The sequence below is a fragment of the Trachurus trachurus genome (genome assembly GCF_905171665.1).
Source record: "Trachurus trachurus genome assembly, chromosome: 14".
In the NCBI taxonomy this organism is placed as follows: domain Eukaryota; kingdom Metazoa; phylum Chordata; class Actinopteri; order Carangiformes; family Carangidae; genus Trachurus; species Trachurus trachurus.
The window spans coordinates 10,492,681-10,510,968 of NC_139903.1; the positions used below are offsets into that span (position 1 = coordinate 10,492,681).

General features: G+C 40.7%; 2 protein-coding genes across 2 annotated transcripts; one reads left to right on the top strand and one right to left on the bottom strand.

Moving 5' to 3' along the window:
• Positions 1–396: 396 nt before the first annotated feature.
• znhit3 (zinc finger, HIT-type containing 3) lies at positions 397–2,205 on the top strand. The gene is made up of 5 exons (XM_083987420.1): positions 397–531; positions 1,187–1,218; positions 1,319–1,375; positions 1,695–1,772; positions 1,902–2,205. Exons 1-5 carry the CDS (start codon positions 464–466, stop codon positions 2,093–2,095), a joined length of 429 nt encoding a protein of 142 aa, XP_083843546.1. The 5' UTR covers positions 397–463; the 3' UTR covers positions 2,096–2,205.
• A 166-nt stretch (positions 2,206–2,371) lies between these two features.
• Positions 2,372–17,744, bottom strand: myo19 (myosin XIX). The gene is made up of 24 exons (XM_083986611.1): positions 17,535–17,744; positions 16,058–16,193; positions 13,777–13,925; positions 12,970–13,083; positions 11,417–11,549; positions 11,254–11,323; positions 11,011–11,113; positions 10,255–10,351; positions 10,058–10,134; positions 9,866–9,956; positions 9,502–9,667; positions 9,185–9,258; positions 8,973–9,094; positions 8,643–8,756; positions 8,180–8,356; positions 7,956–8,093; positions 7,750–7,857; positions 7,576–7,646; positions 7,407–7,486; positions 6,635–6,789; positions 5,688–5,817; positions 4,899–4,984; positions 4,482–4,805; positions 2,372–3,878 (listed from the first exon to the last, which is right to left on the bottom strand). The coding sequence occupies exons 1-24, from the start codon at positions 17,565–17,567 to the stop codon at positions 3,765–3,767; spliced, it is 2,862 nt and encodes a 953-aa protein (XP_083842737.1). The 5' UTR covers positions 17,568–17,744; the 3' UTR covers positions 2,372–3,764.
• Positions 17,745–18,288: the final 544 nt, after the last annotated feature.

Sequence of the window (18,288 nt, forward strand, 5' to 3'; positions counted from 1 at the left end):
AGTGGAATGAAAACTACTTCTACATCTGGTTTACCTTGTCACAGTTTTATTGTTTGTTATTGCAGAATCTATCCCTCAATCTCTTTCATTTTTTCATTTTTCATCACAACCATTTCTCTTCCTGACCTTTATTCTCAATGTCTCCCTACTGTGTGTCAGTTCTTTCTCTGGGGGAATGAGTAGGATCATATTTTTTGTGTATCATGAGGAGCGGTATGCAAACCCGGACACCAAACTGTAGTAAGTAGAAAGTTAAATAAATGAGGGCTGAAAAGTTTACATGCATTTCATCTGCTGTGTGTGGGTTTGATCATTGTTGGCCTAACGGAATTCAGCCACATTTTATTTTGAAAGGGTCGATCCAGCCGGAAATGATAATATTTATTTCCTGTTCATCACACATGTGATACCATCAGCTAGCATTCACAAACTGAAGGATTTATTCGTCGTCCACTCAACGAAGATGCAGCTATGCAGCGTTTGCAGCGAACAGACACCAAAATACAGATGTCCAGGCTGTAAAATAAGATAGTAAGTGACTTCAAGTGTCAACAAGTTAGCTAACGAATCTGCGGTTAGCTTTGTTTTAGCTAAATGTCTTATTTACGCTACAAGTCTGAGCTAAGGAAACAATTTTCTTTATATATTTAAGACAAAATCTGATATAATAGAATACTAATCATTTCAGTTGTTCCGATTAGTAGACGAGTAAGTTAGCAGTAGCTAGCACTAAAAAAAAAAAAAAAGCATGTCCACTAGAGAAGTGCGTACAGTGCACTGAGCTACGTCTGAAAACACATGACTGACTTCTAAACAGTGACTGACAACATGAGGAACTCTGTAATTAAATGTATATATACATACAGACCACCCCACGGTGTTGTAGTAATAAAGGAGGGCTGTTATTATAACACGTGAAAACTATTTATTTAGAGCACCACATGTGACGGCAGCCTGTGCGGGTCAAACCGCTTCGCGATTTGTTGTGGGTCAATTTTTACGCACAAGCATGATCATTCCGTGAAAGTTAATTGCCTTAAATTTGATCGATTATTTGATCATTTCACATTGACTTTTAGTTTTGGATACACCAGTGTAAATTCTACTTGAAATCTGTGTTTGAAAATATAGAAACATATACATTATTTGGAAAAAATAATCCAGGTGTTTTTTTTCCCCCCTGCAGTTGTTCACTTGGCTGTTACAAGCGGCATAAAGGTATCTTAGTTTCGTCTCAATCTTTGAACATTATGAAGTTTGACATGCTCGAAGAAAATAGTAAACTTGTATTAAACTTCTTATTTACTTCTCTCCGTAGACACCTGCCTTCCTGTTGAACAGCCCCCATCCACTGAATCTGAAGAGAAGCAAACAGGTATGGTGCCAGTTCTCACATAATCCCTCTATGTGTCACTATGTAGAAGTGTATCCAAAATATAGATGGGTGTGGGCAACATGGACTAAATTAGGCTATTATGGTAATATGTAATACTTATCCAACAACTTGTCACCAATCTTACTAGTATCCACCTTTTACAAGGATTGGATAGTGAGTTGAAAGGGATGAAATTAAGGTGGTGAAAAATAATAATCTAATTCAATCATAGCAATTGTTTTGACAGACGGTGTTTGAAATATCAACAGAGTTCAACCTTGTGTGTGAAATGCTCCATTTGCTTTTGTTGTCTTTGCAGAGCCATGGAGTGTTGATGATCTTCTGCGTGAAGATGACATCATTGACAAAGTGCCTCTGCAGAAGCTGCAGCTATTAGGTATTGATCTAGTATTGGATCAAGGATCTAGTATTGCCTTTCATCTACTTCTAACCATGGCAAATGTTCCTTCGTTCAAGTTTTATAATGTGTCAGATGTGGTCAATTCATGTTTTGTTTCCTCTACAGGGCAGTCCAAAGAGCTGAGAGATCTTCTTTGCAACCCCCATCTGAGACAGTTACTGCGCTCTGTTGACAGTGCAGACAGCAAAAATGACGTGATGAAAGCCGCAATGCAGGAGCCTCTGTTTGTTGAGTTTGCAGATCAGTGTTTGAAAATTGTTGAAAATGGAGCAAAATCTGATGATGCCCGTGATTTGTAAAATAGTGTCTGGGTTAGCATTTTTTTCTTTAACCAGGTTACTTTGATATTTTTGCAGAGGAAAATTATTTTGTATATACTATATATATACACACACATGATGTCTTACAATAAGCCACACTATGCCATGTATTTCATGTGGTGTACAGTATACTGTGTTTAAATAAATGTTTTACCTTTTAAAAACATCAGTTCCTCACTGAAATGCCTGATAACATGCAGAAACAGTTCAAGATATAATGAAAATGTGTACATCAGAGAATTTACAACACATTTATTTCAAGAAGTCATTTAAATATTATCAAAATTTGCAGACAGATCCCTTGGTACACCCGACAAAAAACAGATTAAACAGAACAATGATCCTGATGCATGCACATGTATGTGAACAGCTGAGTAAAAAGAGATGAAACTATTCACTAAGCCAATGAAGACATGCTAGGAGTCAAAAGAGCTGAACCTGTGGGTGTGTTGCACCAAAAGCTAAGAACATAAACAACAGTTACAAGTTACATGCATCATGTTTAGTATTTTTTTTCCATCATAAAAAACTTGAATCTCAAAATTGTCAGTGAAAATAACATGTCAGCTTAAAAAAAACAATCAACTTTTCTCCCACACACACACACACACACAACACTGTAGTGAACAAAGACTTTGGTGTGTTACACAGTACTTGCATAGCTTTGGACTGCAGCTGATAGAAACATAAAGAGAAAGTTGTCCAGTCAAACATGTGGCTTACGTAGTATAAGCAGCAATACGAAATAACCTGGGTTCGTCATTTCCCTGTTTCACATCAGTGATGCGTTTGCTTGTTCATGATTTTTTTTTCTTGTCTGTTGCAGTGAGTGAGCAGGTGTGTGGTTTTAATTGTGCAATATGTGCTTTACATGTGCAATACTTGCTTAATTGCCATTTTTCCCCCATCACCTGTCACAGTTGCAACTGAATCACCACTGTGAATATACACCCCCAAAATACATACAGTATATAAAAACAAATCACATAAATAATCACCTTAAATAAATATTTATACTGATATTTGTACTAGCCCATTTGTCATTTGAGTGTAGATCAAACAAGGCACATGTCAAAGGCCCAATACTTTTACCAACAATCAGATTTCTCAGAGACACTATAATGAGACAAAATCCTGCAGTTCTCTTGTTTTTAAAAGGTGCTGTGATCGTGATCACAAAGGGGCAAAGATATGTGCTTTTCTTGTCCCTGCAGTGGTATGATTATCTTTACACCCCCTATTCATTGTTTTCAATATGTAGCGTTTAGAAAGGTGGTGGAAAAATTGTACCTGCCTTATCTATGTAGAGGGTAGTGTTGTTTACAAATCCACTGATTGAGATTTTGCATTTAAGATGATCTTGAAACATCTGGCACCAAAAAGCTCCTGCAGATGATTACGGATAATAAAGCCAAGATTGTGACAAACTGACCTCGCATTAGGTTGAAAATAATCTCCATGCAATGGTGCAGATTTTTTACAACCTTGTGTAACACTGAGTAAGATAAACTTTGGCAACCTTAAAATAAAATTGCTTTTTTTCTGTCTTAAATCAGATACAAAACAAGCAAAATGGCAGCATAATGTGTCCCCTCACTGGCAGATTATCTTTTACCTGGAACCATGAAATCAGCCTTTAATGTTATTTTCACAGAGTTTTCTCCAGAAGGATCTCGTTGAACCCTGTCACGTCAGTCTTCAGGTCTGGGTGCCTGTCAGCATAAAGAAGTGGAGATCGCTGACAGTGCAGCTTTACAGATCCCTGTGTGGAAATGGAAAAAAAACTATTTAATCTCAATAGAATAAATCATAAAAAACAACCTGCTGACAAGAAAGTAAGACTGAACTGAATTTGTGCGGGTGTGCTCTTACCAGGGTATATACAGGAATCTTGAAGTTAATTCCAATACCCTTTTAAGACTTTTTCAAGACCTTCTCAATATTTTTCAATACCTCACCGCCACTTCAAGCTGTAACCATTTACATCAGTGACACTTTTAACGTAACAGTTTTAGTTTGTGATAAAGACTATAGACCACTATGATGCTACAGAATTCAAAATAGGCTGGGATAAGACAAAGTTTATCAAAAAAAAAACATTGCTCCACTCTCAAAAAACAAAAACTCTACTCAAAAAATCTACTTTTTACTTACTTGTTTTTTAAATGAATAAATTCACACACTTTTACAATGTTTTTTAGGACTCAAACTCTTGGACAGCTAATTCTGAAAAAAAAACCTTCAAAATTTAAGACTTTATAAAGTCGTGAAAAGACTTTTTAATACTTTTTAAGGGTCTTAATTTTCCCCAAATTGATTTATCACCTTTTAATACTTTTCAAGACCCCGCGGATACCCTGCTTACCTTGGGTTGAGCCCGTATGGAGGCGACCCCCTGTGTGCACTGGTTGGTCTCCACCTTGTACTCTCCTCTCCTGGAGGGCAGGTTGAGCGAAGCCATCACAGACATCATCTTCTGGAAGCCCGTGGCGGACAGAGACACGGTGATGGAGGGGGCCGAGGCCAGAGCCAGGCCCATGGGCCACCCCCGCACCGTGACAGGCTCCTGGATGCTGGAGAGCTGCACCGAGCCGCGTTCCCTGACAACGGGGGTTAATTCTGGCACATCCTCTTGCACAAGGTCCTTTGCATCATCCAGTTCTGCATCCGCCACGGATTTCAATAGAGCCTGTCACGAGAACACAACAGCCATTGTTTATATTTATTTATTATCACCTGAAGAATGAGCAAAAAAACACAATATGTGATTTCAAAAACTCACCCTCCACTTCCTCCAGGTGTCCTGGATGACTGTCGCCGCTTTGTTCCACCTCTTGACCTTCTTCCTGACCAACCAGGACCTCACCGCTGCAAGACAGTTATTAAGACATCTAAAAAGGCCATTCATTCTGCAAGTCTAATCTGTGCACAGTTGGTTTAACTCTGTGGTTTCCAAACTTTTTTGGCTCGTGACCCCATTCTGACATCCCAAATTTCTGGCGAGGCCGCGATCATGTGCAGTCTTGTGATCGCAGCTGTCAATCAAGATGCGCCAGCTCAGATATTTCTATATGCTGCATTTTATTTGAACTCGATTTATATTTGAGAAAATGAAAGTATACAATACAGTTGTTTAAGATTGTGTGTGGTGTTTTAAATCATAATTTTAAAAAGAATATTAGTTAAAAAATCAGTAATTCTTTTTTTTTTAATCAATTACTTAGACATCTCAGGTGACCCCATTTGAATTCCAGGCGACCCCACGTGAGACCCAACCCCAAGGTTGAAAAACACTGGTTTAACTCATAGTGGAGGGGAACTTCTGAGTACACCCATTTAGAGGGAAGTATCAAAAGAACATCTGCCATTAACGGTTAATCAGATGAGCTTTTCTGTGTGGCCGCTTCTGTTGCTTCTGAAAGGATAAACAGTGTCAGCCTGCAAACACTGTGTACAGACGCCGCCAGCTGGTTCCTGCTGGCCAATCGGTCTCTCGGCGGGAGGATAGGGCCACAGCTGATTGCACTCTGCAGTGCCCGGGGGCCAGGGGCCAGGGGTATTAAGAGTTTACCTGCTTGGATCACAATGGCAGACTTCCGACGGGCGTGGCGTCTGCGGCGCTGGTACCGCAGCCAGCAGCACTGGATGGAGAAGGCGCACCGAGACAGGATCTTCTTCCTCTGATCCTCCAGCAAATCAAGCTGCGAGACAAAGGTCAGACAGGTCAGTCCTCCAAAAATAAGATCAGGGTGCTAACTCAGAGCTTTACCGCTCTGATCAGTGACACAGCATTTAACAACACCTACTACAAGTTACATGACTAGACTGACTTAAAGGGATAGTTCACCCAAAATTGAAATTTCACTCATTATCTATTAAGGGCTGGGAGAAGTTTCAGAGTTATCTGTGGCTTCTCTGAGTTACAGGGGGTCTCGGCGTAGCAGTGCATGTCCATATAACGGTTGCAAATGGATACCAACTGTCTTCATAACAAAAAGACACACCAAAAAACATCCAAATACCTCCATGCTAATCGTATGTAATGCCCGTCTTGTATTTAAGCCCTTAAATAAGTCTATATTTCATTTCAAGCTTGTAGCGGAAGCTTCTCGAGGCTCCTCTTCCCGGTTCGTCAAATTTGGATGAACTGGGACACTTTCGCATTTCGGGACACACTTTCACATTTCGGGACACTTTCGCATTTCGGGGCTTCAATACAAGACGGACATTTCATTCAAGCACTATGGAGGTATTTGGATGCTTTTTGGTGTGTCTTTTTGTTACGAAGACAGTTGGTATCCATTTGCAACCGTTATATTGACATGCACTGCTACGCCGAGACCCCCTGTAACTCAGAGAAGCCACGGATAACTCTGAAACTTCTCCCAGCCCTTAGTCAACATGAGGGTGAGTAGATAATGAGTGAAATTTCAATTTTGGGAGAACTATCCTCTCTATGAATTTCTATACAAAAAGTATATTTATATAGTGTGAAATGACTTTATGTAAATGACAGACCATTGACTGGGTGAGGAAAACTTTAGTCTTTCCACAGTGCACCCAGGAGTTGTGTTTTTCCAGGCAGTGTGAGGGGTCTACAGCCTGGTTTTGTAGCACCACCCTGAGGAGCTTCTTCACCTCACGCTGAAGACCGTCATCGTCAGCCTCCAAACCTGAGACGGAGAGGACACTAGAGTTTCAGTCTGTCCCCAGATAGCAGTAACAGTATATTAGTCAGTGAGGTAAATGTGTTCAGTGGATGAAGCCTGAGAGCACACAGACAACAGCACAGGGTCCATAAACGGATCATATTAGTGTGGATTCAGTGTTTCTTATTTAACCTGAAGACATGCAAGTTCACATCAAAACAGTGAGAGCAGAGATGGAGAGAGTTGACTCATTATTTGGCAGCATTCAGTATTAGTGAGCAGGTTCATTGAACACAAAAGCTGCTGAACAGTGGGGTCAAGACAAAAAGATCAAGAATAATTACAGAAAAGAAACGCATTAGATAATATTTAACAACATGCAAAGCGAGAGCTGACAGTCAGAGGTACATGCATTTACCTTCGAAGTTCATAAGGAGTTGTAAATTTTGTTAGAAAATCCTGTTTTTATAGACCAAATTGAAAAGATCCCAAGAAGAGTAGAGCATATACAAAGAGGACTAGTGAAGGGAAAGAAGAATAGACCTGTAGACCTGAAGAGAGGAGAGAAAATCAATCTATGTCCACAGTCAGCATGCCAAAATTGACTATATACTATGGACGCAGCCACAAAGTGTACTTACCAACATAAGGAGTCTCCGACTTGAAATTTGAATATTTTGCAATGAGTTCGTAACGTTGCAGGAAGCCTCTGAAAGGAATTCTGCACAACAAAAATGACAAGTCAATAAAAATCCAAAAAGAAACAAAATGTTATATTTAAAAGTTGAACATAGGAAATGTATATATCACCTTATCGGAAAGCCAGCAGCACTGATGTGTATGGTCTCCACAATCCCACAGGCCTCCAGCTGCATGATAACCTGACAGCAGACAGGAGACATCCATGAAAACACCTCTGTCTTGTGAATATATAAAGGATTGGCTCTCAAAAACAAGATGATTAAACATCTGCAGAACATCTACCTCCTCCTTTTTGAAGGTCAGTGGCTTGCAGTCTGGGTTTGGTTTGATGCAGCGAGTGTAATGAGGAGTTGTTGTGTGGAGGATCTTCATCAGGCTCTCCAGAGAGTTCTACAATCACACGTTAACATCATCAGTGCCATGAGTAAATCCCCTCAGGAGGAACTCTACAAGTAACTCTGGTTAAAAAGGCTTTAGCCGTTTCCCACCTTGAACTTGGAGACCACAGTGACTTTACTGAGCCCCTTCGAAGTCAGGTTTTCAGCTTCCTTGTCGGTGAATATTTGGTTAAGCAGTGAGTTTCCAGACTTCTGAAGCAGGCTGTTGAGCTCTGGTGGCACCGGGTCCTAAAACAAAAAACATCCCGTGGAGGATGAGTGGATGGACCAGAGTGTTCGGCTTCTCTGAAAAGCAGTTTAAAAGCTTTCCTCACCTTGTTTTTCTCCACCATGCCTTGTATCTGGTAGTTCACTTTGCCAGCGTAATGCGCCACAGCAAAGTGCGGCACCTTGCTGAACTTGTCCCAGCTGATGTTGACGTTATCGCACAGCTCCTTCTCCAAGCGAACCCTGAACATCTTGGAGTCTGAGGCTCTGTTGAGACGACTCTCCTACAGAACAGGCAAAAAAAAAGATGTATGACAGCGTCTCACTATAGATACACACTCATAATTCACAATAACAAACCAAGAGAATAATTGCAATCTCTTATTCATGGTAATAACAAACGTTGAAAAAGGCTGCAAAAAAATGACATCTTTATTAAATACAACTGGTTTTAATGTAAAAAGAAAAAAAAAACTTTAAAAAATGTGATTCCAATGATGCAAAATTAAAAATAACATAATATACTATAGTAATATAAATAACTGAACAAGAAGAAAATGAGCAGGATACCTCATTCAGAAGAGAAAACACGCTGACAGGACTCCCCTCGATGAGATCCAGACAGCTCTGGTTGTCTTGGTATTTGACAAAGGACCACTGCAGCCCCTCTGACACGTATTCCTCCTGGGAGAACAGGAAGAAGCAAATTCATTTTCATTTCATTCAAGGATGAAACCCAACTCTTCGCTGTATACATTATTTCACAAAGGGTGGCAAGTTCTTGTTTTCAAGAGATAAGATATTTCATTAGACTGAGGCCTGGACATCAACACAGAGAGCAGATTAGCATCGGAGGACCTGTGGCTCTGCTGAGATCTCGCTGCATGGAAACACACCAACCTGCTGGGCTTTGAGATAATGGGCCACAAAGTGCTGCTGCAGTTTCTCATTGGCGTAGTTGATGCACAGTTGCTCCAGGTTATTGATCTGAAAGCACTCGAACCCGTAGACATCTAAAACTCCTGAAGGTAACAGAGAGGAAAGGATTGTGTGAGTTCAAGGAAAAACGCAAGATGTTTAACATAGTCACAAAAATACTCATGCTCTCTTACCTATGAAGTTGCACCATGTTGACTTGTCAGCACACATACTGTTGTTGATGAATGCAACCAGCCATTCAAACAATCTGAAGCAAAAAAAAGAGACGCTTTTATTTCTAGGGTAATAAAAAGTGCATATCATTTATCAGACATCTTCCTCATTGTTTAGTGAAAACAAGAAGGCATGATGGTTTCACATTTGAGTGTTCGGTGGAAAGGAGTGTTTGACAACACACGAACACAGAAAGGGGCGGTCATGATCACGTAGCAGCACCATCGCAGTTTGATAAACGGCTGCATTACTGTGATGATCAAATCCTGGTTCTTACTGGGCGTAGATGACCTTGGCCAGGCAGTCTCTCCTCATGCTGCACTCGGCCTGGGAGCAGGGCTTCAGCACACTCTGCTTCCCCGCCTTCAGAGTCCTCACTCTTAAACACGTCTGCAGCTCCTCAGCAGGGACACACAGCAGCTCAGCAGTCCTCTGCAAGAAGTCTGCAACACAGGCAGGAGGCTGTTAGCAGCGTGTTTGTTGATGTTGCTGTGGAATTTACTTCCCAATTAACATGACACATAAAAGTACAACATGTATGGGATCTTTGATATCGTGTTTATATCAGCTTTCAATGTCAACTGAAACTGATATTTTAAGCAAGTTATTTGAAATATTTTACATAGAATCATATCCAATACCTTTGGACTGTTCCTCTACGTTACAAGGTTGTGATTCATCCGTCGAAGAGGAGAAATTCACATTCCCAAGCTGCAGAATCCCTGCTACTATCTGTAAAGCATTACAATGAAATAAAAAAAACCTATGAGAAATCAAGATATTCAAAAACGACAAACAAAACTGCACTGAAAGTTGGAGATCAAATATCTTACCCTGAATATTTGTCTCTGCCTTTCTGCACAAATGCCCAGATGAACCATTGCCTCGACAGTCTCAGGAAAACAATCCTCTGCAAAACATGAAATGAACTTCTGTTTGTTTGTTTTTTTAAATAGTGGAAAAACTAGTTAGCTTTGTTAAAAACAAATAAATAGAAAAAAAAACAAAATGTACAGGAAAATAGACCAACCCTCCACAGTTTTTTCAGCATTTGGCAGCCACGCAAAACATTGGCCATGTGGCATCTTCCACTCTTTTCTCTGCTCATCTGTGGCACCCTTTATCATCTGAAAAACAACACAATCACAGCATTGACATTAGGATAAACACATTAGCAGATGAGTTTTGGTTTATTAGAGCTTCAGTCAGAGTAGGGCTTTAGGCTGTAGTCTGTTAAAGGGATAGTTCACTCAAAATTGAAATTTCACTCATTATCTATTGTCGACTAAGGGCTGGGAGAAGTTTCAGAGTTATCCGTGGCTTCTCTGAGTTACAGCGGGGCTCCGTGCAGCACTGCATGTCCATATGACGGTTGCAAATGGATACCACTTTTCTTCGTAACAAAAAGACACACCAAAAAACATCCAAATACCTCCATAGTGCTTGTATGTAATGTCCGTCTTGTATTGAAGCACCGAAATGCGTAATTGTTCCGAAATAAATTAAATATGTCTATATTTCAAGCTTGTTTGTAGCGGAAGCTCCTCTTCCTACATACGAGCAGCATGGAGGTATTTGGATGTTTTTTGATGTGTCTTTTTGTTACGAAGACAGTTGGTATCCATTTGCAACAGTTATATGGACATGCACTGCTATGCCGAGACCCCCTGTAACTCAGAGAGGGCACGGAGGACTCTGAAACTTCTCCCAGCCCTTAGTCGACATGAGGGTGAGTAGATAATGAGTGCAATTTGAATTTTGGGTGAACTATCCTTTTAAAAATCACCTGGTAAAAGATGTGGAAGTTCCTCTCATGTGCCGGCTGGCAGGCCACCCTGGTCTTCTCCAACAAATACGTTTGCACAGACGCTCCGACCAGCAGCTGAGATCTTGTGGTGTTAAGAAAACAACATGTTGAACAGATTAAATTACATATTGCTGACTTTGATAATCCGATGCGACTCCATGTGGCAGATGTTATCACGTGTGCTGAATCTGACGGAGGAGGTGCAGCAGCAGCAGCAGGTACCTGTCGAGCTGGAGCTGGATGTACTTTCCGAAGCGGCTGCTGTTGTTGTTCCGCAGTGTGCAGGCGTTGCCTAATGAGGATTACAGAGCTGATGAGCGACTGTGTGCGCTTCTGTCGTTTCCCACATCAACTACAACTACACACCAGCGATTTGTTTCCTCACCAAAAGCCTCCATGATGGGGTTGGAGTCCAGCACCCTCCTCTCTATCCTATCCACCGTGTCCTGACTCTTCACCACCGAGGAGGACGCTGCCACAGTGGCGTAGTATTTCATCAAGCAGCGAGACGTCCATGTCTGTGTGGAAACAAATCATTCACCAGGAGTTAGACCCCAGCCTGAGAAAACAAATCACTGGACAACTAAAGACTCTTTCTACTAACCTTGAGACTAAGTAATTTCCTGAGATCACGTCCTTTTACTGCTGTAGTTAACAAGAGTTATTGAAACTTATTGATGAATCTCTTTACTGTTTCTACATCTAATCTCAAATGTGAAATTGTGTAAAGAATTATACTGTTTCATATTCCAATTATCAAAACTGTTGCCAATTAATTTTCAACTCTACCCATATAATTCTTTTTTTTTTTTTTTGGCATAATCCTCTTTACCAGATGCTAATTGCTGCAATGTTTTCCCCAGAGATCAACCATCATCATCAGACAGCAGCATCGTGACTAGTGAATTATTCTTATTTTCTCGCTTAAAGCAGATATCAGCTTCACGGCCGTTTCGGCTAATGCTGCGTTCAAGGCAGGCTTTTGAAACCGTAAGTTACAGCTTCAAGTCACAACTACGACTTGGTAGCGTTCCAGGTAACCCGTAGCTCGTGTTTTTACCATCCTGTTGTCTGTGAAAGTTCCCTATAACGGCCACTCGTAACTTCCGACCCGTGAACTCGTACCAGATCGAACTGGTATGACTTCACAGGAAGGAAAAACACAAAGTACGAGTTTCTTTGAACGCACCATGAGTTAGCAGCCCCCGCCCTTGTCAGGCATCAATTGGTCCTCGTGCTACGTCACCACATTCACGCGCATCCCTTGGCTGCACACACAGCCCTTCATGCCGTTCTCTCTCCTCATTGGATAACACTTGTATCCCACAAGGAAAATTTTCTCCTCGGGTTACAGCAGAGCAGAGTGACGGAGAGACTCGTGTTTAGGCTGAAATACTTCATGTAAGTGATTGCTGACGGAAAATAGGACTATTTAGGACTTATATTAACAAAAACATTCCACTGATATCTGCTTTAACCAATGAAATGTGAGCAATTAGTATTTGCAGTCAGATGTTTCTGTAGCCTAAATTGTCACCAGTGCAGTTAAGTTACTAAAAAAAACAATGATATCAGAGGCGTAACATCCTCATGTCAGGTTCTGTTTATTCAAAACAAACCACTCACTTCCTGTGAAATCCACACCATGTCAACTAAGCTGAAAGTGCCAACACATGCAAACATCCAAACTACTTTTAAGATAGTGAACTAGTGAACTGGGTGAAGAACAACAGCCAAGAATACCGACCAGCATTCTGCTTACAAAAATGCAGTAATGATTTACAGTAATAATTTACAAGACATGAATCACACAAAGACTTGAAAGAAGTCATTTTTTGAACCTCTAATCAGCTTAGTCTAAACGCTGTGACACTGGCCTGACTGGTGTGGTATGTGGTGTTAATGCTTGTAGGTATGGCACACTCTCTGTTAGTTTACCTTTCCAGCACCGCTCTCACCGCTGACCACCAAGGACTGGTTCACTGGCTCCAGCTGACCCTTGACGTTCCTGTAGGCCTCCTCTGCCACAATAAAGATGTGTGGTTTGAACTCCTGTTGACAAGGACGTACAGACTTATTAAGATGCCGGGCATTCACAACCTCCAGCTGAACCGCCGGCGCCTTGCAGAGTTTAATGAGTTTGACTTTGACGCTGTTCTTGATTAAAGGAGACAGATGAGGAACAGAGCAGAGTTTATGTTTGAAGTGACCATAAAACCCTGCAAAGTTGTTACACATCAAACATACTGATACATTTTCACTCCCCAGAAAACTTCTCTATCAGATGACAGTCATTCCTTGCCTGTGTGAGCAACCTCAGGACACTTTCTGACTAGTTCTTTTAAGCTCTCCTCCTCCTCCTTATACCTCCTTTTTTATTTATAACTTTTTCAAACTTTGAATTAAGTTTTTGCCCTCCTCTTTTTTTATTATTTAGGGGGGAGGTGTTACTGTTATTGGTGGTATTATGTTGTTATTTTACAAAGAAATTGACAATGATACTATAATTGTTCTGGAGGAAAAGCGTATTGATGAAATAATGATTACTCTTAACTTGTTGACAAACTCATGGTATCTAATCGGTCAACTCCAGGAAATATCCCTTTAAAAAGGCCAGACTCTTATAGTGTAGCCACCCCAGCCTAACTATTCACCATCCACAATATTGCTTATTGCACTTTCATCCAAACCCAAAGAAGAAATGTTCACAGGTTAGCTGCATGACAGTGGGGCAGTTGTAAATACCTGGGGCTGAGGAGCACAGTGATACTCCTTCATCACATCCAGAGAGTAGAGGTCTGGGATTGGCTGAAAGGGGTTGAGAGCCACCAAGGTGCAGCCAGCATGGGTGTAAAACACCTTCACACTGTACCTGGCCTGCAGGCATTTCAGCACTGCCAGGGGAAAACATTAAAACATTAAATATCATTAGATACTATATAAAACACTAAAATAAACAGGCCAGCTGATAACCACCAGAGGCAGGAACAGAAAAACTCCAGAGAAGGCATCAGCATTAAAATGGCAAAAGAAATGTTTACATAATAAAATGATTTGACATACATACATACATAAAATAATATAATTAGGTGAAGCATAATAAGCACAATAGACTTTTACAGAAAATACACCATAGTAATCCTATGCTGTTATTCTGACCTCTGCTGTCAATAAGCTGCACAGTTGTGTTTTTTCCCCACGGGCTGAATTGAGAAGCAACGTATTGAAATATGAAGTACTAGTTTTTAGAGTATGGTCTAATCATAGAACAAATGCATAAGGAAAAAAACTAAATTTGTTGGGTTTTGTGGAGAAAAAAAGTGAAGTAAATCAAGCCCTTGTTTCTGTCACGTGAATAATACTTGGCATTGTGTGTACTGCAGCGTTTTGGCTGAGCAGAAAACATTCACACATTAGTTTTTTTTTTTTTTATCATCCGAGCAGATTTTTATCTTGACGTGGGTAAATAATACACAGTAAGTGCTGCAGTCAGCGTCGGAAATAAGCGGGGGCCACGGGCCATTTGGCCCCAAATTTGACCAAGAATGCCCCCAAAAATCATGATCCTGGGGCCAAAATTGCCCCCAAATTACCTCCGGGGGCATTTCCGGAGCAACGACATGCGCAGCCTGTAGCTGCTAAGCGGCAGCACCAGCAGTAACAGTGTTGCCGCTGGCTTTCTTTTTCCTTTTTTTTTTTTTCACCCGCGGTCGGGTTGAGAATTAATTAACGCTCATGAGTCCGGCCGTGTTGGGTCCGAGATTCAACGAGCCGGTCTGGTTTTACCGTCACTACTGGCAGTATGCCCGTTTATCACCGATAAACACAGTAGAGGAGGGTGAGTGACTGAGCTCAGGCTGTCAGGGGGTCTCTGATGCAGCGAGAGAGAGAGACCTGCCGTGCCGTGTAAAAAAACAACAACAAGTGTCACGACTTCCTGTATCTGGCCCTTCAAAATAAAAGCCCCATAGTCTTTCATATTGATTTTGAGACACGGCTCCAAAGGTTTGTTTGTTTTTTCCTGCGAAGGCTAATTTTTGGGGGCAGCCCTAGAAGTGATTTAAATGCCATATCCAATACATACCATTCAATTTTATTTCATGACATTTATGTCAAAGATACAGGAGAGTGATAATACACACATAGAAGCCAATAAAATCTCTTGTTCAATATCTCATGACTGATGAAAAATTTGCTGTGTTGAGTGCAGTAGAATTTTGATGCATTGCAATGCATCGGAGAATCGAATCGAATCGTTACCTGCTGAATCGTAATCGAATTGAATCGTGAGGGCAGTGCCAATGCACACCCCTACTATGAGTATTAGTCAGGGTCTTATGCAGAATAATTCAGTTATACAAAGATTAGACTACTGGGGATTTTTGTGGGCCTTCTGGGCGCTGCATGGGCCCCTAGAATTATCATCACCTTTCACCCCTATACAACGGCCCTGGCTGCTCACCCCAGAACGACTGTTGAGTTCACAACAGCCCCCCCACATCGCCCAGCCCTACCTACCAGTGATATTCTCATATTACTGGTAATATCTAATATCTAATATTGACCAACCATAACTTTATATAACCCATTATTTATAACGTTTATATAGACTATGATAGGTGTTTATATAGCTTAGTTTATGTTTTTGTGTGTGTGTATATATATATATATATATATATATATATATATATATATATATATATATATGAAATGGCCCCCAAATATTTTGAAAATGCCCCCACTTTTTGGACTGTGGGGGCCAAAATTGCCCCCAAAATATTTTCTTAATTTCGTACCCTGGCTGCAGTCCAAGGTGACATGAGCTAGAAAACACTGGCTGTGTATTTGTAAATAAAGGCAAAGTTTATGCAACATATCAAACAACACTTAATGCATGCAGGCATATAATGGTAGAGATCAGCTACAAGAGCTATTCAAATGTAATTCAGCATTACCACAATCATGTTACCAAAGTACTTTGGAGCATCTACAGTCTCAAGTGTCCTCCATGCTGCTCACTAGTTACCTGTTGTAGGTGTCACAGGGTTGACTTTAGTGAGGTCATCATACGTGTGGAGTTGGTCTTCATCAGTGAGGAAAGCCTGAATTTCTCCATCCAGTGAATCATTTAGGGACGGCTCTTTGTGGACAAATCCCTTCACCTGTGTATGAAGCCAAATGTGAGGACATGGTGCTTTAAACTTTCTTATAGACACTAAAACAAAACGTTAAAGATCAAGATCAAGATCATGATGGAAGGAAGGGAAATTGTTAAATTCTGTGTTATCTTGCCAATATCAACACCTCTTTTACCTCTGATGTCCACATCAAGCCTGAACCTGCCACTCTGCAGTATTTTCAAAAGGACACACTCTTCTCTCCAGACTTACAGCAGCAGCAGCAGCAACACACTAATATAATCTTTGTTTGTGCATCAAAGTGTCAAATGTTCTGTTGACTCATGAAACATATTTCTGGGTCACAGAGCTTTTAAAATGTTTCACTTCAAAGCGATTAGATGCACACGTTTTAATCTTGTTTTTTTTAGATCTGTCGAGCATCATAACAGATTATGATTCTGAAGTGAGTATAATTCTTACATTTTCATTTTTACACTGATTCATCATAGAAGCTTTACAATGGTCTTATTTACTGATCAGTGTGACATATCTAAAAGAAATTCAGTAACTTCAGACCATCAAATGAAGTCTACCCTCTCCTGCCAGCATTACGTGATCTGGATGAACCTGCAGCCTGTCTGAGTGAGGACTGTCAACAGTCTGAGGTGATGAACTTGTTCAGACAGAATTAATCCAATAGCAGGTAGCCTACATCCCATCATTCTGTGAGGCTATTTAAAACCAATTTAAATGGTCTTAATGAGCTGGAGTTAACTGGAGAACCAAACACACACATAACACACCTAGGCTTATAGTAAAATCAACATTACAAAGTTTCATGCAGCACTATGATGTTATAGAAAGTGTCTAAATCTTAAATAATCCAAGTAGAACAACCATGTGCAGGTAGATAATAAACAAGACATTAATTAGGGAAGCAGTTTCTCAAGTTTTATGACACCTCCAACCTTCTTGATGCTGCTCACCAACCAAACTGCAGCAGAGTATGTAGCAGTGTAGTGAATGACAACTAAACCACTTTAAGGCATTATCTAAATATTATGAGGTTAGTCACTCCTAGCGTCATTCAGTCCACGCATTTTCGGTCCTATTTTTATCCTGGCGCATTAATCGTCGGATTACGGTTATTGCTATTCGGCCACAGGTATTGGTTCATAATACATTTTGCAAAGCGTTTGAAAATGAACTGACCAATCAAAACGAGGAACCGGTAGAAAATGATAACGGCGCTACAGGTAAAAAAGTTAAACATGTTTATTTACTGTTAGTTTTCACCAAATTTAAAAAATAAAATGAAAAAGAAACTTTTAGAAACCACCAGTTGCGAAACTGTGGTCGGGTCTTCCCGTGTCCCAAACTTACCGCGGCTCCCCCTCGGTCGTCCGCACAACTCATTGATTTGTCCTTTTACTCTCGTGTCTGCTTTAAAACAACAGACGGTACCTTTAGATAAGAAACGTGTTTTAAATCAGATGAAGACGGAGTTGGGGTTATTCTACTCTGCGGCCACGAACGTCAACATTTTCCATTGCAACTTCAAAATCCTCAAGGACAACAACTTCCCGTCCTGACTGCCTCTGCCTCCTCCTGCCGTCCGACTGACTGAGTCACTCATGTGCTATTCCCGCGGATCCCGCCCCGTCCTCCTGATGCTCCATGGGCCCAGCTGTCCACCTCCACCACTGTCCAGATTTATTTAACTCTTATTCCAAAACTTTGCTGTATTTTTTATTTACACACATAACATCTGAAATGACCTCAATATCAATACGTTGCGTTTTCCTTTTGTGTATAGTGTAAAAGTCGCGAATCACACGCTAAAAGTCACCCTGCATTTATAATTTTCTTGAAATTGATATAAAACTTAATCTCCTAATGATGCAAGATTGAAAATGTGCTTTTTCTAATGTTAACAGACAGGACGCTGGAAACCCATAGACAGTATAATAAACACATGTCCCGGTTCGGTCGGAAGTTGTCAGAAATCCGAGCTGCCTTGAACGCGTCATGAAACTGAACACGGAAGCGAGCAACTGCTTCAACTCCGTTACATCCATGTTCAACTCATGTAGCTTCATGCTTAAGACTTTTTCTAAACACAGCATCTACTGAGCTC

Bases quoted from the DNA above. Each gene is read 5' to 3' on its own strand.
- znhit3 (XM_083987420.1), top strand. From the start codon at position 464: ATGCAGCTATGCAGCGTTTGCAGCGAACAGACACCAAAATACAGATGT. The intron at 532-1,186 runs GTAAGTGACTTC...TCCCCCCTGCAG, and splicing joins CCAGGCTGTAAAATAAGATA to TTGTTCACTTGGCTGTTACA. The intron at 1,376-1,694 runs GTATGGTGCCAG...TTGTCTTTGCAG, and splicing joins ATCTGAAGAGAAGCAAACAG to AGCCATGGAGTGTTGATGAT.
- myo19 (XM_083986611.1), bottom strand. From the start codon at position 17,567: ATGAGTTGTGCGGACGACCGAGGGGGAGCCGCG. The intron at 13,926-16,057 runs GTAACTAGTGAG...TTCCCCTGGCAG, and splicing joins CCCTGTGACACCTACAACAG to TGCTGAAATGCCTGCAGGCC. The intron at 7,487-7,575 runs GTGATATATACA...TTTGTTGTGCAG, and splicing joins GCTGCTGGCTTTCCGATAAG to AATTCCTTTCAGAGGCTTCC.